Raw genomic sequence first — 16,831 nt, forward strand, 5'->3', positions numbered from 1 at the left:
GAGATGACTTCAGTTTTTATGATGTCATCTTTCATCTGGAAATCCCGAAACAAAAAAACCTTGTGAAATCGGTTGATTTGCTGATTCATTTCACTTTTTCGCTTCTCTATTGGGCAATATTTATATCTAAATAGATATAAATGGCAACACACATCATCAAACTAATGCTTTCCCAGGATCTTATCAGTAGATTCTCACAAAGCTTGACAAAATTGGGTATGAGTCATATTTCAAAATCAAACGATATATGCTTATCTATGCATATCTATATCTGTCTTAGATTAATTAAATGTGAAAAATGAAAAATAATATTGTTATCATTATTATTAATACTAGCCTGCTAGTAATAAAAATTATAATAATTATTAGTATTAAGTTATTAGTTTTTGTTTTATTATTAGTAGTAGTAGTAATAATATTAATTATTTTATTTTATTTAATAAAAAATATATATAATATATACAAATATAAAATATCTATTATTTGTATTAGTATTATTAATAATAATAATGTAATATGTGTATGTATGTATGTATGTATATATATATATATATATATATATATATATATATATATATATATATATATATATTATTGTATATTAGTTCATTTTTAAGAGAATATTTCACCACAAATTAAAAGAAAAAAAACTTTCCTAAAGAAAATTAATCCGGTTTTAGAACCATTTAAGATTTGGTTTTGTGACATTATTTTCATAAAATTAATTGTCTCAAAATAAAGTATAAAATGATGTCACAGTTATTGCTAATTGATAATTTTTTAAAAATCAGCATTAAATGAAAGTACAACAAATTTTAACGGTGCAAAACCACTTTTTTTTGGTAAAAACTTTACAAATGAAATAATATATCACTTTGAGTGTGTGAGATGAGACATTTTCAGATTATAGTAATGAGAATTTGGGAAGGAAACATGCTTAATTGTTTTGAAAATAATGTCACAAATGTAGAATACCAAAAAAAATCGTAATGATCCTAAAATAAGATTAATTTTCTTTAAGAAAAATACATTATTATAAACATGTTTTAATTATTTTGTAGTGAAATATAACCCAGACACATTCTTGACAGGTTACATGAGATTCAGGCATTTATATGTTACCACCATCATCAGTCTGGATTGTCCAGTGTCATCAGTGTGACTCTCCAGTTCACAACTATTTGCTATAACCTCCAGTGAAACAAGACAGAACAGGTGGCTGTGGGAAAACTATTGCCTTTTCTTCAAATAAAAGTCACACTTTGAGAATGTCAGGTCATGTATGAAGAGCCACCCTCATACATGCTGCAGAATCGTTCCTAATCACTTGCCTTATATGGAAGCATCAGTCCAGCCTCGAGCGGGCAGAGAGCCAATCAGAGCGCAGGGGGGCGGGGTTTGTTGTTTAAGGCTGAAGCCAGAGCGAAGTGCACAGCGCGGCATTAAAGCACCTGAGAAACACGCTATAGCACGCGCACAACCGCTGCCTACTTACTAGGGAAAGTTGCACACTTGCAGCGCTGGAATAGTTACGCATGGGCTATTTTCTGGAGTCAACACACTGGACATATTTTGCTTGGATATTTAAAGCTGATATTTTAAACTAAAGTGGAGTTTTTTTTTTTCCTTTTCAAGTATATCATTAATATGCGATTTTTGACTTGAACACTTCATTTCCACACTGGAGATTTCGGATACGGCGTTAAATGTCAAAAGGGATCAGCTGGCGCGGTGCTCAAAGTGACTCAACCCCTCTGGAATAAACTTTCCTGCAGCTGAGAGCGACTGTGTGTGTGTGTGTGTGTGTGTGTGTTTGACACAGAGAGAGAGAGACAGTTGGATGTGCGCGCATGATGAGCTCGCGGCTTCTGCTGCTGGTGCTCGCGGCGCTCGCGGCGTGCCTGCGGTCTGGTCGCGCGCAGGTAAGCTTCACCTGATTGACGTCACGCTCGGTTTCTCTGTCTCTGCTGGAGTTTAATTTATATGTCTCATTTAACAATAGCTGCATTCAAAGATCAATTTTAACTGTCTTGATTTCGAGGATGAAATTTAAGCAAACTGTAACAAATGCCCTCATAAGCACGCCTGACTGCGTATTTTGGCCCCAAAGTGGAGGGCCCCCACCCTTCAGGACCCCGATAACAGAGAAACTCTACTAGATTTGATGCTTAATCTATCTGTATTTGTTTATGTCTGCAATTCTAAACTCAAACAAATCCACAGTTCGTGTTGCCAGCATTAATGTGCATTGGATGGATTCCCAGATGCTCCGCTGCCAAAACCATCACTCAGTCCAAGAGCATCACTGTCACGGCTTAAACCCCAATTATGTTGTCCATTTAACAGGACAGTACGCCTTTAGCCGTATTAAAATAGTGCTGTGAGTTCCTATAGAAGGTCCTCTGTACACTATTTTAAAATAAAGGTCATAACGATTATTTTTTCTTTCAGTGATGCCATAGAATAATGGGGTTTTTGGTTCCTCAAAGAACCTTTCAATGATCCGTTCTAATGTGAACATTCCATGGATGTTAAACGTTCTTGATGGAACCATAAATGCCTATAAAGAAACTTTATTTTTATGAGTGGAACTTGAAATTGTATTTTCCAGGCTAAAAGTCAACTTAATCAGAAGTCATAGTGGAGTCTGATTAAGGTTTTAACGAAGATTATTTTTTAACAGACCGATTCGCAAATCTCTATAAATTACTCGTTAGTGAGTCAGTCTGAATTTAAAAAAATGCTTATTCAGTAGTCCAAGTCATAGACATTCACTGGTGTGGGAATCCTGGTAACAATACAAAATAAAACAGTAGGCTATATATCAGTTGATATTTGGCGGACCCATCAATGGATAGTGCACATTTTCTGTATTCAAATTAGAGGTGGGCGATCTTCCCAAAATTTCATATCACGATCCCTGATCTGAATCGCGATCTTCCCAAATCTGAGATGTAATAGCCTATCGAGAATATCCAGATTCCAGACTGGAAAAAGCTTTTTTTTTTTTTTTCTAGCTTTATGCATTTTTTTTTTATTTTATCTTTTATTTTTATCAAGGCTTGAATGTGGTTAAGTTGAACAAAAAATGCAACATTTTGAACAAAAAGCTGAGAAAATCGTGTTTTGTCAAAGACTTCTTCCGGATCGTATTCAGAACTACGATTAAAACATAGATGGAGTAGATTGAGTCCATCAACGCCCTCAAAGCTTCACAGTCCTACACATCTTCCTGGGTCAGCATTCAGTAACAGGCAGTTTTGATATGCTGTTTAATCACGTTATTTTACATGTGCAAAAGCCATGCTTCTATCGCTTGTTTGTTTCTGAATCTTTTTCGCCTGTGTTTTTATTTAAAGATTCTATACTCTTTCAGAAGATGTCATAGCGCCTCCTACTGTATAAGGCCATGTGTCCATCAAAGCTAGCCAGTGCTCTGCTGAAAACGGTCTTGCTGTGGGCATTTGAGAAGGTTGAGTTCAGTTGCATTTCAGTTGAGACGCTATATGTACTATGATACGGAATATCCACAGAACTGTTATCTGATGTCGCAAATAATTTGTTTCTGAATGTAACAATGTCGACACAATGCTCAATACTTGCTCTGGTACTCGTTTTGGATGGAGAGATGTGCTTGTTGTTATCGTTGTACAAGCAGAATGTAATTTGGTTAGTATTTGTCCCGCCCCTCCTGCACTGTGATTGGACGGCTGAGTAAAGAGTGACAGTAATGAGTGCTGTTTTACCCAAAGTTGAACATTCTTCAACTCTCCTCGACCAGTAAAAACACTGAGCACTTAGTGTTCAGCGTGAAATAAACACTCAGAGCCTAAGTCTAGCGTATTTTTCCAATTGTTTTCACTGGAAGCGGCACATTTTTTAAAACATTTTTTTTTACCAGTCGCTGAGAGTTGAAGAATGTTCAACTTTGGGTAAAACAGCGCTCGTCACTTTTTACTCATCCGTCCAATCACAGTGGAGGAGGGGCGGGACGAATACAACACTGACCAATTGCCACATCCAAGCTTGTACAATGACAACAACAAGCACATCTCTTCAACCAAAACTTGTGATAGAGCAAGTATGTTAAATTTTGTCTAATTTTTTTATATTCAGAAACAAACTATTTGCAAAATCAGATGCTAGTAACAGTTCCGCGGATATTCCGTATCATAACACGTATAGCGTCTCAACTGAAAAAAACACTGTGTCGGCGCCAGCGTTGTCAACTGGCTAAAAACGCTTTAGTGGACACATGGCTTAACAATGAAAACACTGATTGCAGGAAAATTCAGTCCATGGCAGAGAAGCGTTCCATCATAAAAGACGGAAAATTCGTTAATGGCGGGGAAACCATCCGTTCTCTAATAGAACAGATTCAGCAGAATCATTAATGTATCTTGATTTGGGTTGCAGATATTCTCACATATGTTTCCTGACCTTTATGAAAAGGTCTTTATGACATGCACATCAATTGCCATCCACACACACACACACATTATAAGACCTAAATCCCCATTGTGATGCTTCTGTAATCCGTCTCTTGAATTGCATCATCACCAAACTTACAAAAAAACCCACAAACCTTATGTTAGGCCTGCCCTCTAAAACAGAGCCCTCGATTCGGAGTTTATAAGGTCACAGCTGATGGGATTTTGGTCCTCCAGCTGATGCATCATAAGTCTTGTGTTTAAGTTATATAAGAGAGGAATAATCTAGGCGGCACGGTACAGACGTGTGGATAGATTCGCATAAGATGATTGGGCTTTGGGTTGCTCTCATTAGGCGCGTGTCACAGCCCGTGGGATTAAAAAAAAAATCGAAATTGCTTTTGCAGACATGACTCAGGATTCGAGCGAATGGAAGCCGAACACCTGAGAAGAGCGTGCTCAGATGTGCATTGAATTAATGACTCAGTTTTGGAAAATGGAAGATGGATCGACCTTATTGTGCTTGTGCTTATCCTTTCATATAATACTTAATCTCTCTCTCTCTCTATGTAAGCATGATTATTGAAGCTAGCTCAGACTTTTTTTAAAATTCAAATCCCGCTCTTTTTCATCCTCCTTTCAATACATTTGTTTATTCGACCTATGTGTATGTGCAGGTGTGGGTGTCACTCCATGGTTACAGTATTTCTTTATGTCTGAACTCAGTAATGGCTGACTGCCATGTGGCCGGCCTATAAAGTTTTGTGTGTGTGTGTGTATAGCAATCCAGGTCGATAATTATACCCCATTCCTCCTCAATTTTCCCCTGGATGAACTATTGGCATTCCTGCATCCCATGATTCATTATGGCATGTGGCAAATGGGAGTGATGTCATCCTAATAGGATCAGTAAACGTTACAGCGCTACACACACATGCACTTGACAGTGGGTGATATACTGCTTTAGTTTATGTGTGTTTCACTCTGACATCGCAGAGTTCACACCACAATTATAACGATAGTGACAGAGAGGAACAAAATCATTGTAATCACTTTAAGAATAAAAAAAAATTCAGCTGATGAATGATAAAAATATTGACAGCCAATCAGAATCTACCTGACTCTAAAGAGCTTGAGCATTTAAAGTGGCAGGACAATAAAACTGCAGTGCATTTATAATAAATTGAAAGTTATTGTGCATTTGGACACTAGTTATTGTTACGGTTAACTTTTTAGTCTTTGTTCTTGGTGTGAACGGGTGTTTAGGGGGATTTTTGCACCAGATACAGTCATAATTTAGTTTTCCATGACCCAATTCCCCCAATTCTTAAATTAATAAGGTTATTGGTACTGTACCTTTAAGGCTTCTATATGTAACGGAGGCCAGCTAGTAATAGTAGACTGTCATTAGAGACTGAAGTCTTTAGCCTCCTTGTTAAGAGTGCCCGCCTCCCTCGCTGGAGAACCGGGTTCAAGGACCGCACAGAGCAGGGCAAGTAGGACCTGAGGGGTATATATGTAAATCCTCTTGTTATGATTGTTTGCTCAGTGATATACTCTTCAAACTGTCACTCCGCCGTCATTACTGTATTTGACTTGAAAAACATAACTGACTGTATTTATGACCCTATAGAAGCTATGCACTAGAGAAACAAGCGTGCAGCCATCTTTAGAATATGTGTTTGAACTTCAGTTTTTAAGGTAGCTCTGTATATTTCTATGGCATCACTTCAAAGAGTAACTAGCTAGTGAAGTGGATTTACTTATTGTAGAGTTAACGAAAGTTATCATGAGCATTGTAACGTTTGTCAGTAGACCGGGAAGATTTTAAAACGAGCGGTTCATTCATAAATCTGTAAGATCCTCCTTTTATGCTTTGGAAATAAAAACCGGAAGACAGAAAGAGGGCGGGGCTACAGAAGGTCTAGTAATAGTGCCCCTTGTGGCCACATTGAGAATGCATCAAGTTATGAGTTATGAATAGATTTCTTATACATTTCGCACACATTTAAACATCTCTCTGGCATACAAGCATTCACTTTCCAACTTTCCACAAGAAAATGTTGCTGTTTTGCAAGTGTGCAATTTCGTACAAAGTTTGAAGTTCAATTTATAAACCTACCTCTTGGAATATCAAAATAGTTACGAATTGTAAGACTGTATTGTCACATTTGCATAATTAACGTGGGCTGTTATATGTTAATATATTCAGCAGCTTCTATTACCTCACACACATGCACTGAAAATTTCAAAAAAGTTTAGCCTTCTATGTTCAAACCAGAGTCAGAAAGATGGAGAGACTCAAGAAGTGACAACATGTAGACAACATTTCTGAATGCATAGTTGATGAATTTATGTATCTTATGTGTAGTTATCTTCTAGTCATTGATTAGCATATTCTGTCTTGATAATCTATAAATCGTGTTCAGGGGGCGGGGTTTATTTAAATGTTATGGTTTTGTGATGTCACTAACCCTGGAGGAATATTGTGTAGTCCCTACCAGCCGTTTGTTGTAGTCCTTACAAAGCGATTTCTGTAAAATAAAATATCTCGCTTTGCCTAAACTTTGAGCGTCGTGACTTTTGCGGATCAAACAGCAACATTACACACTAACTAAAGTTAGAAAAGTGAAATCATAATCAACCACCCCTTTAAAATCGTTTAATGCACAGCTAGCCGTGGATTATCTCGCTTATACCATGGTCATTTGCCAACATTGACAACTTAAAGTTGATGTTTGCAGCACAGACCAGAAGGGTAAAATTGACGGTTATTTCCGTCAGCATATTTTGCCCGCTTTGAATCAGACACAGAGATAAGGCAGTAAGTAATGAATGAATGAATTATAGCATTTATTTGAAAGAGAGAGAGAGAGAGAGAGAGAGATGAGAGAGATATTATCGAGAGAGAGAGAAAGAGAGAGAGATGAGAGAGAGATATATTATCAAAAGAGAGAGAGAGAGATAGATAGAGAGAGAGAGGCGTACCTGCATCTGTTTGGAGTCTCTCTCTCTCTCTATTAACGATGAAGCTGTGAGTTTAACTACTTTAGAATAGCGATGTAACCCCCTCATTGCTGAGAAATATAATGTAGCGATTCAGTAGCGAAGCTATTTTATTGATAAAAGTCGCAGGGCAGCGTTGATAGTCAGGAGTCTGTTCTCCTGAATGTTTCTGTGTGCACTGTGTGCGGTTTTATTGCACACCTTCCAGCCAATCAGAATTGAGTATTCAGACAGATCATAAGGGTTTTTCAATGGCTGATGCCAATATCTACAGCAGGGTTGCCAGTTATGCGTAACAAAACCAGCCCAATTGCTATTCAAAACCTGCCCAATCACTGCCAAAAATAGCCCAAGCGCATTCCAGGGGATAAACAATTGCGTTCTGGCAGTAAAAATATAGTTCCAAGGGCTTCAACCCTTCGACTAAAAAAACAACCCGAGGCAACAGTGTAAAAGTAGCCCAATTCTGCAGGAAAACCACGGACTTAGCAACACTAATCTAGAGATCAGGGTGGCCAATGATTTTATGCCGATACGTGACACAATTTTATATTTTGGAACTGAGACCCAAAGGGGAACTACTATTGCAGATGATTGCCAAACAGACAATATATCAGCCGATTAATCAGCCTGAAAAACATATCTATCACTTGTCTATATATAAAGTATATCAAACTTTGTTTTTAATATATAAGGAACTCTGTATGGAGGTGAAAAATTGATGGTTGGTTATAGCAATATGTTTTATTTATGTATATATTTTCCCATTGTGTGTCGGCCGCATGACACTGACCACATCACACACACACTGACCTGATTATGAGTAATGCAGCTTAATAAAGGACAGCGACTCTCCACACATGCTCTCTGTAACTCTGCAGCACGTGCCGTATGTCTGTGCTCAGCCAGGTGTCTGTTATTGCACTGAATACGTCGGCTAGACATGGATGTGTGTATGTTATTGAAATTCTGACCCAGACAGGTGAGTGTCTGTTCAGAAACCTGTTTGACCATCTCTCTCTCTCTCTCTCTTTCTTCATAAGGGTGACCCTCTTCCTCCATCTCTGGTGGATTTAGTGATGAACAGCCCGATCTCATCCGTAGACGATCTGAAGAGACTTCTAGACGTAGAATCCGTAGGTAAAGCTGATCCCATACCTTTAACAGATCCCATACAACACACTTATACACACACACGTTGGGTTTTCATGTTTTATGGGGACAATGATTTTTATTCTGTATAAACTGTATATTCTGTCCCCTTATACTAACCCTACCCCTAATTCTACCCATCACAGAAAACATTCTGCATTTTTACATTTTCAAAAAACATTGTGTATGATTTAAAAGCCGTTTCCCCCACAAGGACAAGGATTTTGGATATTGCCAAATTCACATTATATATATATATATATATACATACATATATGAGATAATACAATATCTGACCAAAATGTTTCCAGAATCACCATTAAATATTTGAAAAGCAAAAATTATCTAAAAAATATATACACATTTTTTTTAAATGTATTTTTTTATATAGTATTTTTTTTTTTAAATAAATTTGGCATTTACTTTATACTCATTGCAAATTATACTTATGAAATTTGGTTGCATAGTATATTTGGTTGCATAGTTATTTATTCTATTAGCCTACATATTCTCTTTTTATCGTGCATTGGCTGCCTTACTCTCTACATATAATCATCAGTCACTGAAAACCCATATCAGAACTACTTCAAACAAGTACACGTCTCGTCATTTGTGGAATGTGTGTGTTTTCTGGGGTGTGCAGAAGTGGGAAGGTGAGGCAGGAAAGAGTGAGGGGTCTGGAATGCAGTGTGTGTGTGTATGCATGTGGATAATGGTAATATTTACATGAATGGGCTGTGTATAGCCCCTCACAGGCACAATAGCAGTGACCTTGAGCCCAGTCCAGCTCTAAGTTTACAGAAGGGACACAAACACAAGGCTACACTATTGTTCCCTATACCAGAATCCTCTGTTTCTGTATGTGTGTGTGCATTATAGCCAGCTTTAACAATGTTCTCACCCTTACTACGAGGACTATAGTACCAGTCACTCATTACACTCACTACAGTAGACTGACAGGCCTTGGTCAGATTTACGGCAAGATGTCAGGACAGTGGAATCAAGAGGATTCAAAGGGCAACTCCAGGTCTTTAGTATGAAACATACAGAGAGACAAAGCACAGTTGCGCAACTGAAATGCAGGTTTGCAGTCATATGTACAGGTTCACATTGCAACCAACAGCATATATATAGTGTAAGATGAAAAAAGCGGACTGTGATGGGTCACCTCACTACTGTCTGAGTGGGTGTATTTTTACACTACATAACTAAAGTATCTCTCCAACAGGTGAAAATATATGTCCTTAGTCCTTCATCCTGATAAAAAAAAAAAAAAAAACAGTCTTTCTTTAAAAAACAAAAATACTGAAAAACAAAAAATGAGAAGAAAAATGAGAAAATAAACCATATACAAGTAATATTTTGAAAATATCTAGATCTGTACATTCCTAGACCAGACGTAAGGCCTGATCGCATCAAGAACAATAACTATATAGATAACTATAAGATAACTAAAGTCAACTAACCACCCAAATTGCTGAACGATGTTTCACATTTTTTAATCACTCCTTCGTTTTGTCTTTCATTGTCAGAGGAAGACGATGAGATACCCGAGAGTGAGATGCACTCAAACGGAACACACAAACGTCTTCCCAGAAGCCTTAGTAAGTCTTCTAGCATTCCCTCCCTTCCTCTCTTTGTCTCTTTTCCACACTCCCGTCTCTTCATCTTTGTCCTCTTGCAGAATTTCAATGTATTTCCAGTCTGTGGCGATTATTTTCAGACACTGTGGCATCTCCATTCCACAATGGTGTTGTGGCTTTGTTGTGTGTTTGTGCGAGTGTGTGAGATGTGCGTATATGTGTGCCTGGAGTCTGCTGTTGCGTCTCTATGATTGATTCTGTCTCGTCCTGTCTCGCCACATGTCCTTAGGTCACCCTCAAACACACACACACACAAGTTTCAAAGCTCAATTTTACCACCCACGCTTCTTTCGCACATGTACTCGATCTATTTCTCTCTCTCTCTGAGTGCTCACTTTCAGTCAAGTGTGCCTTGAGTCTGTACACACAAACACACTCTGACAGAGCTGAGAGGGTGAATTATAGTGTGTGTCTGTAGTCTTGTTAGTCTGGTTTGTCTAACTTCCATCCAGGTTGGCTTCTGCAATGTGGGAATGATAGAGAGTATAAACGTTAAATCACTCAGTGTCTTTTCTATCCCTCTCACAGGTGTTCAGGTGGCACAGCAGGCCATGTGCAAGGTGAGAACAGAAGTTATGGAAGTGACCCGCGCGATGCTGGACCGACGGAACGCCAACTTCCTGTTATGGCCTCCGTGTGTAGAAGTGCAGCGCTGTTCAGGCTGCTGTAACACACGCACTGTACAATGTGTGCCAGTCATCATTGAAACACGACATTTACAGGTATTCATATGCAAGTTTACAACATTTACAGTTGTAATGACTTTTTAGCCCTTTCTGAACAACAGCAAAGTATTCTAAAATATATTATAAGGCACTATAATAATGCCTTAAAAGGCCGGCAAAATTCGAAACCAGGATTTGTGAAAAGATTAATCCAACAAAATGGTGGTCAAGAGTTAAGAGATATCTTAAAGTCCCCCTGTAGTCAATAATTGTATCCCTTAAAACTCATCTTTGATCACCAAAATTACATATTTAAAAGTTTTTTCCTTGAAATCTTTTTTTGTAATGCTTTAAAATAGCTTGAATGTAACTCTACACCCTTGCCTCATTTAGTACACGCGGTTCTATGAATATGTAAATTAGCCCCGCCTCCACTCACTCACAGCAATGGTGTTTACTGATGAATTTGCACATGGTTTGTCTTAAAGCACATTAAAAACACCACATAGACATACAAACAACATTAAAAGCTTCATTTTCACCACAGGGGGACTTTAAAACTAAAAATGTACTAATATTTCATTCAATACCTTAAAATGTCAAAAAAAAACACTAGTTACAAATGTAGTATCTTACCCAGTATTTGTGTGTACTACATTTGTTTACTTATTCGTGTGTCCCTCTGTTAGTGTAGCAACATGCTAACATAAAAATGGTTAAATCTAATTACAAATACACTATTTTACCCAATATTTATGTGTACTGTGTATTTTTATGCTCATTAGTGTATTATATTTTTAGCTTGTTAACATGAAAATAGTTAAGTCTAATTAGAAATACGCTATTTACCCAACATTTATGTTTTATGCTGTGTCATAAACGCGGACAGATGAGTCAAATCAGATAATTAATCAATTGACAAAGGCTATTATTCGACTGTATGTGATTGAAGTCTTCAATGCAAATAGTGTTTTAATCTACAGTTTGCATAAATTACTTGCAAAACTTTTACTAACCTTTGCATACAAACCTTTACTAGTGTAACGTTTACTAGTCGATTCATCTGAGATATCAACCCACTCCTGTACTTCCTTTACATAATCATCAGACGATCTCTTCTCAATAACCGTAAAGCCACAAGATGCACGATGAAACAATAGATGGCAGTAAAGCACAATTTTAGTTTGTAATCTAATAAGAAGATGACGTTGTGCTGCTTCAATCCATTGCACAAAACGAAGTGTAGCTTTTGTTCGCGATACGCCACTACTTGCTGTAAAAAGTAGTTAGCCACTGAAAAAGCTACACTGTTTTAAAAGCCACTGAGCTACTGACAAGCTACTGAAAATGTTAGTTAGTAGCGTCGCTACTTGTAGTTATCAAGCTCACATTTTTAGCTTAGCAACATGCTAACATGAAAATAGTGGAGTCTAATTAGAAATTGACTATTTTACCACACATTTACACTGTGTATTTATTAGTTTTTCGCATTGTTAGCTTAGCAACATGCTAACATAAAATTGTTAAATCTAATTAGTTCTTGTGTTCAGAAATTAATGGTTAGCATTATTTTAATATCTCTTTTTGTTTGTCTAGATGACGAAAATCCAGTATATCAACCGACAACCAGTCTATGAGAAGGTTGTCATTCCCGTGGAGGACCATGTGACATGTAGCTGTCAATCACGCATTTCTGCGCTCAGCCCACGGCTCCAGACCACACCTCTTCCTCCGCCCAGACTCCACCCTAAAGTAACGCTACCAAAGACCCAATCAAAAGAGGAACTACATCGCCATGACGAACTTAAACATAATCAAAGGCTCCATTTGGAGGATAAAGAGAGTCAGGAACTACAATGGCAGTCCAAAAACACCGTCACACACACACAGGGCTACCGACAAAGCCCGTACCAACATACACTCACACACACAGCAGTTTATGTGAGCGGAGGAGATGTTCCCACCAGACAAACCACATTAGGAAATCCACACATGATGAGTGACGCAACACAAACTGAGGAGGTGAAATCTGAACACAGTGGCGACAGCATGGCGAAAAAGACGCAACAGCATTACGACAGACATCTGCAAGAGGATCAACAGCCAGAACCACAGCAACCACAGGATAAAACGACACCACAGCAACCACAGGATAAAACGACACCACAGCAACCAAAATACAATGCTACCCACAATCCCGTCCAATCAGGGCACAGCATGCCACACAGTAGCCAATTAGACACTTTTAGTCGCACTTACAGCCACGTTGAGGTGATCGGCCAATCCAGCGGCTTATCTGAAGTGCTAAGTCATCACTCTGACCAATCAGAAGTTAGAAAACATCACCACCACCACCAATCAGAAGCAAATAATCAAAATATGCAGGAAAGGGAGCAGCAGCCAGAAACACAACATCATCTTCGTCACCAAAACCACGGACACCATCACCTTCACCAACATACAACGCAAGCAGTTAGCCAACGACAGACAAGCACACAAAAAACAGGTCAGTGTCTAGGTCGTCTATCGCAGGGGTCTCCAACCTTTTTTCATTTGAGAGCTACTTTTAAAAAACGAAAGTGGCCGAGAGCTACTCATGTTATACAATACTTAAATCTCTTAAATAATAACTCTCATATTAACAACTTACAACCTAAAAGAGTTTTTGAAGGCCTATATGTCACCCTTTAATGTCGGAGAAAAGAACAGAATCAGAGATTACAGTTTTTTTATGGAAAATAGTACTTTGCATATTATACTGTAAAAACACATAACTATAGTTGATTTTATAGTGCATCATAATGAAATGGTATGAAAATGTCATGATTATAGTGACCAAAATGATCACGGTTAGCACAGAATCCTGTTCAAAAAGTACTAATACTACACAATGAAATCAATTCACCAAGTTTTATGTCGAAAACCAACAAATAACAAACAAAATTAGCATAAATATGCACTTTTTGTTAACATAAACATTAAAAATGATGGCCAGATTTTAAAGGTGTGTCTCAGCATTCTGCTTTCCGTCATGTTTTCACACAGAACGAAACCTACGCTGCATGCTGTGCCTCTGTGAGACTCCTGCTAACTTTGCTTGCTTGATTGAAACTTTGTTTGTTTTTCTGTTATATTGTAATTACATTTGCATGTTCATAAATAGGCTAAATAATATGTCAAACTTGATTTGTATTGGAGGGGGTGGAACACCTGTCTATATTAGCTCACTCTGATTTGATGAAAAGTACGTCTTGGCCGTTCACATATCCCGTCTAAAAACCTTATGGAAGGCATGGCTGGCTTTCTCCTTCTTGCAAAAGTGCTTGCGCTCCCATGGCATGTGCCTTTGCTATCCAACCATGAACCGTGCTCTCCACAATGACAAAGGAGTTTTAATAATGGATTTCCACCACCAAAAAACGCTCGCTGTAGCTCTGCTACAAGATTTATTGACGGAGAAGAGAAAAAACCCCGTAGTGTTTGGGTGCACCCCCATCCTTCATGTTGACTGAGCTTTCAATGTTGTTAAGGAAAGGGTGAAGCTGATTGGCTGGTTCTTGTCACATGACCTGCGGTACGCTTGCGGCATTCTGAAAAGTTTAGTTTTTTTCATCTCGCTGCGCCCGGAAAAAACGAGCACGCTGATTCTATTATGAGCGAGACATACATTTGAAATAACGAACTTGAGCGCGCAAAAGATGTGATATGTGAACGGCCCCTTGGCGAGCTTCCTCCAATACTGGTAGCTCGCGAGCGACGTGTTGGAGACCCCTGGTCTATCGAGTCATTGGGTGTGTGTGTGTGTGTACACATTGTGTTTTGATTAGTAACTTATGCTTCCTGTTATTCTTTCCATTTCTTTAACGTCAGAGGTAGCATATAAAGTCAAGGGTCAACAAAGTAATGTGATGCTAATATTATGATGGCTACCATGAGGCTAACGCATTCCATTTGTCTTCTGTTTTCTTCATTATAGTGCCGAACACTCCTCCCACCACCCCCTCGGCCCCACAGACTCCGCCCCCTCTCCAGCCCCCGCGGAAGCGACGGCGGAAACACCGGAAGAGGATGAGCAAGGCCTCCATGAGAGCGATGATAATGTAATGCTAATATTATAGTATGGTTATTGAAACATACTAATAAGCAATGATTTGCAGCTGAATTGTGTCATTTCTGTGTAACTAGAGTCACCAGAGAGAATTGCAAAAATAACAATGTTTTTGTGTTTTAGACCTTGTTGGATGAGAACACTCAATAGATTGCAATTCAGATTGAAAGCATTAGTGGTGCGGAAATGACACACTGCAGCTTTCACCAAACTTTTACATTTTAAAGTGAAATCTAATCAATCTAATTAATCTCTATCCTCTAACAGGGTCATGTCCTGAAGAAGACCAAAGACTCTGAATTGCTGCCAAAGGCCCAGGAGCAACCACAAAGCTGAGAGTCAGGGTGGAGACACACAGGATATAGCAGAGACACACTGGAAATCTTTTTATAATAACTGGAAATGTCTTTGATCTTTGCCAAATAAGCTCCCGTGAACTACATTTCCCATCAGCCATTGCAGTCGTAGGAGGCCACCAGTTCTGCGATCTTCGCACTACGGGAGCTGGCCGTACTCAGGATATCCTGTGAGCATGGACTTAAAAGGGATTCCATACAGACACAAACACAGCCTGCCAAATAGCGAGACCGTTTTTAAAAACACAACACAATACGGTCTGCCAGATACGCTTCATTCAGCTCAACAACTGCCAAATGCGGTGCAATATTGACTTGAACCACTGTTTGGCCAAGGGTCTGGCTCAAATCAGTGATTAGCTACTTGGGGAAAGTCAAAGTAGCCTTCAATTGCCAATGAATGATGTAGACCCACTGGTGGTTGGGTTGGAAAACAACTGTGGACTATTTATCGACTGGAGGAACTACTGGAATAGCAAATGGAAGAAGTTGAAACTGGAATATATGTGAGGACTTTGAATTTGGACTCTCAAAGAGCAAAACAACTGGGAAAATGAAGCTCAGGACTTCCAGAAAAGTATAAAATACAAATAACTTCATCTCAAAACGTATAATCTGTAAATTTTTCAAGCTACTTAAACACTCCCAAGTTTATTAAATGGCAAAATATCAGCTGGCTAGATATGAAATCGAGGAGTAAAAGCACTTACAAAGCAGTTTTTTGAACATGTACCATGGTAATATGATGGTATTCATTGAAGTACTTTGGAGTACCATATATATACACCATGGTTTTTGAATATGGTAATCAATCTGATACCATGGTACCGCCTCAGTACTTTCTTGTAAGGATCTCTCAGTATAATGCACAATATTTAATTAGTGCAAAAACACTGGAATATCGTACACTGGAGATTATCAAATAGTAAGTGCTGAAAGCACTAAATGTTCGCATGTTGGTAGATGCACGGTCAAATAGTTCCTAATTCAATATTTATATGAAAACAAGAAGATTGTGTTTAGCCGTAATGAGGTTACAGTGAAATACTCCCATCCTGTAGGGGGCGGTATGGAGTGCTCTGTCATCTTATGTCTGCTGTTCCCAAATGTTCGTCTGTGCATTCAACTGCTTCTGGAATCTTGTAAAGCTATAAAATAACTGTTTGTAAATGATGCATTTCTCTTCTGGCTTTTTACGTAACTTATTTATAAAAGGTATAAAAGAGTAATTAATTGTTATTTGTTTTGATGGAAATTATTGTTAATGTAATAATGCTATTTTAATATAAATATAAAAAGTGTTCAATTTATCATTGGTTTGATGTTTTTTATAGCATTTTGTGAAAACAAGCCAAATGGCAGAATATTTATTCAGAAACGACAATGGCTATGGTTTCGTAAAGTCGGCATGAAATCAAAATTAAGCCTATTTACAGTACTTTGTTAGCGCACATTACTTGCCTAGTGGTGA

The 16,831-nt window shown here is 38.2% G+C and overlaps 1 protein-coding gene across 2 annotated transcripts; it reads left to right on the forward strand.

Moving 5' to 3' along the window:
- Nucleotides 1-1,436: 1,436 nt before the first annotated feature.
- pdgfba (platelet-derived growth factor beta polypeptide a) lies at nucleotides 1,437-16,062 on the forward strand (the record flags this gene model as incomplete). 2 transcript variants are annotated; one of them, XM_079889975.1, is made up of 7 exons in its annotated part: nucleotides 1,437-1,922; nucleotides 8,480-8,576; nucleotides 10,121-10,192; nucleotides 10,760-10,953; nucleotides 12,493-13,402; nucleotides 14,873-14,996; nucleotides 15,272-16,062. In XM_079889975.1, exons 1-7 carry the CDS (start codon nucleotides 1,851-1,853, stop codon nucleotides 15,282-15,284), a joined length of 1,482 nt encoding a protein of 493 aa, XP_079746101.1. In that variant the 5' UTR covers nucleotides 1,437-1,850. The 2 variants fall into 2 exon arrangements, with proteins under 2 accessions (XP_079746101.1, XP_079746102.1); XM_079889976.1 differs by lacking the exon at nucleotides 15,272-16,062 and having other exon boundaries at nucleotides 14,873-15,000.
- Nucleotides 16,063-16,831: the final 769 nt, after the last annotated feature.

The sequence above is a fragment of the Squalius cephalus genome (assembly GCF_949319135.1).
Source record: "Squalius cephalus genome assembly, chromosome: 13".
In the NCBI taxonomy this organism is placed as follows: Eukaryota; Metazoa; Chordata; class Actinopteri; order Cypriniformes; family Leuciscidae; genus Squalius; species Squalius cephalus.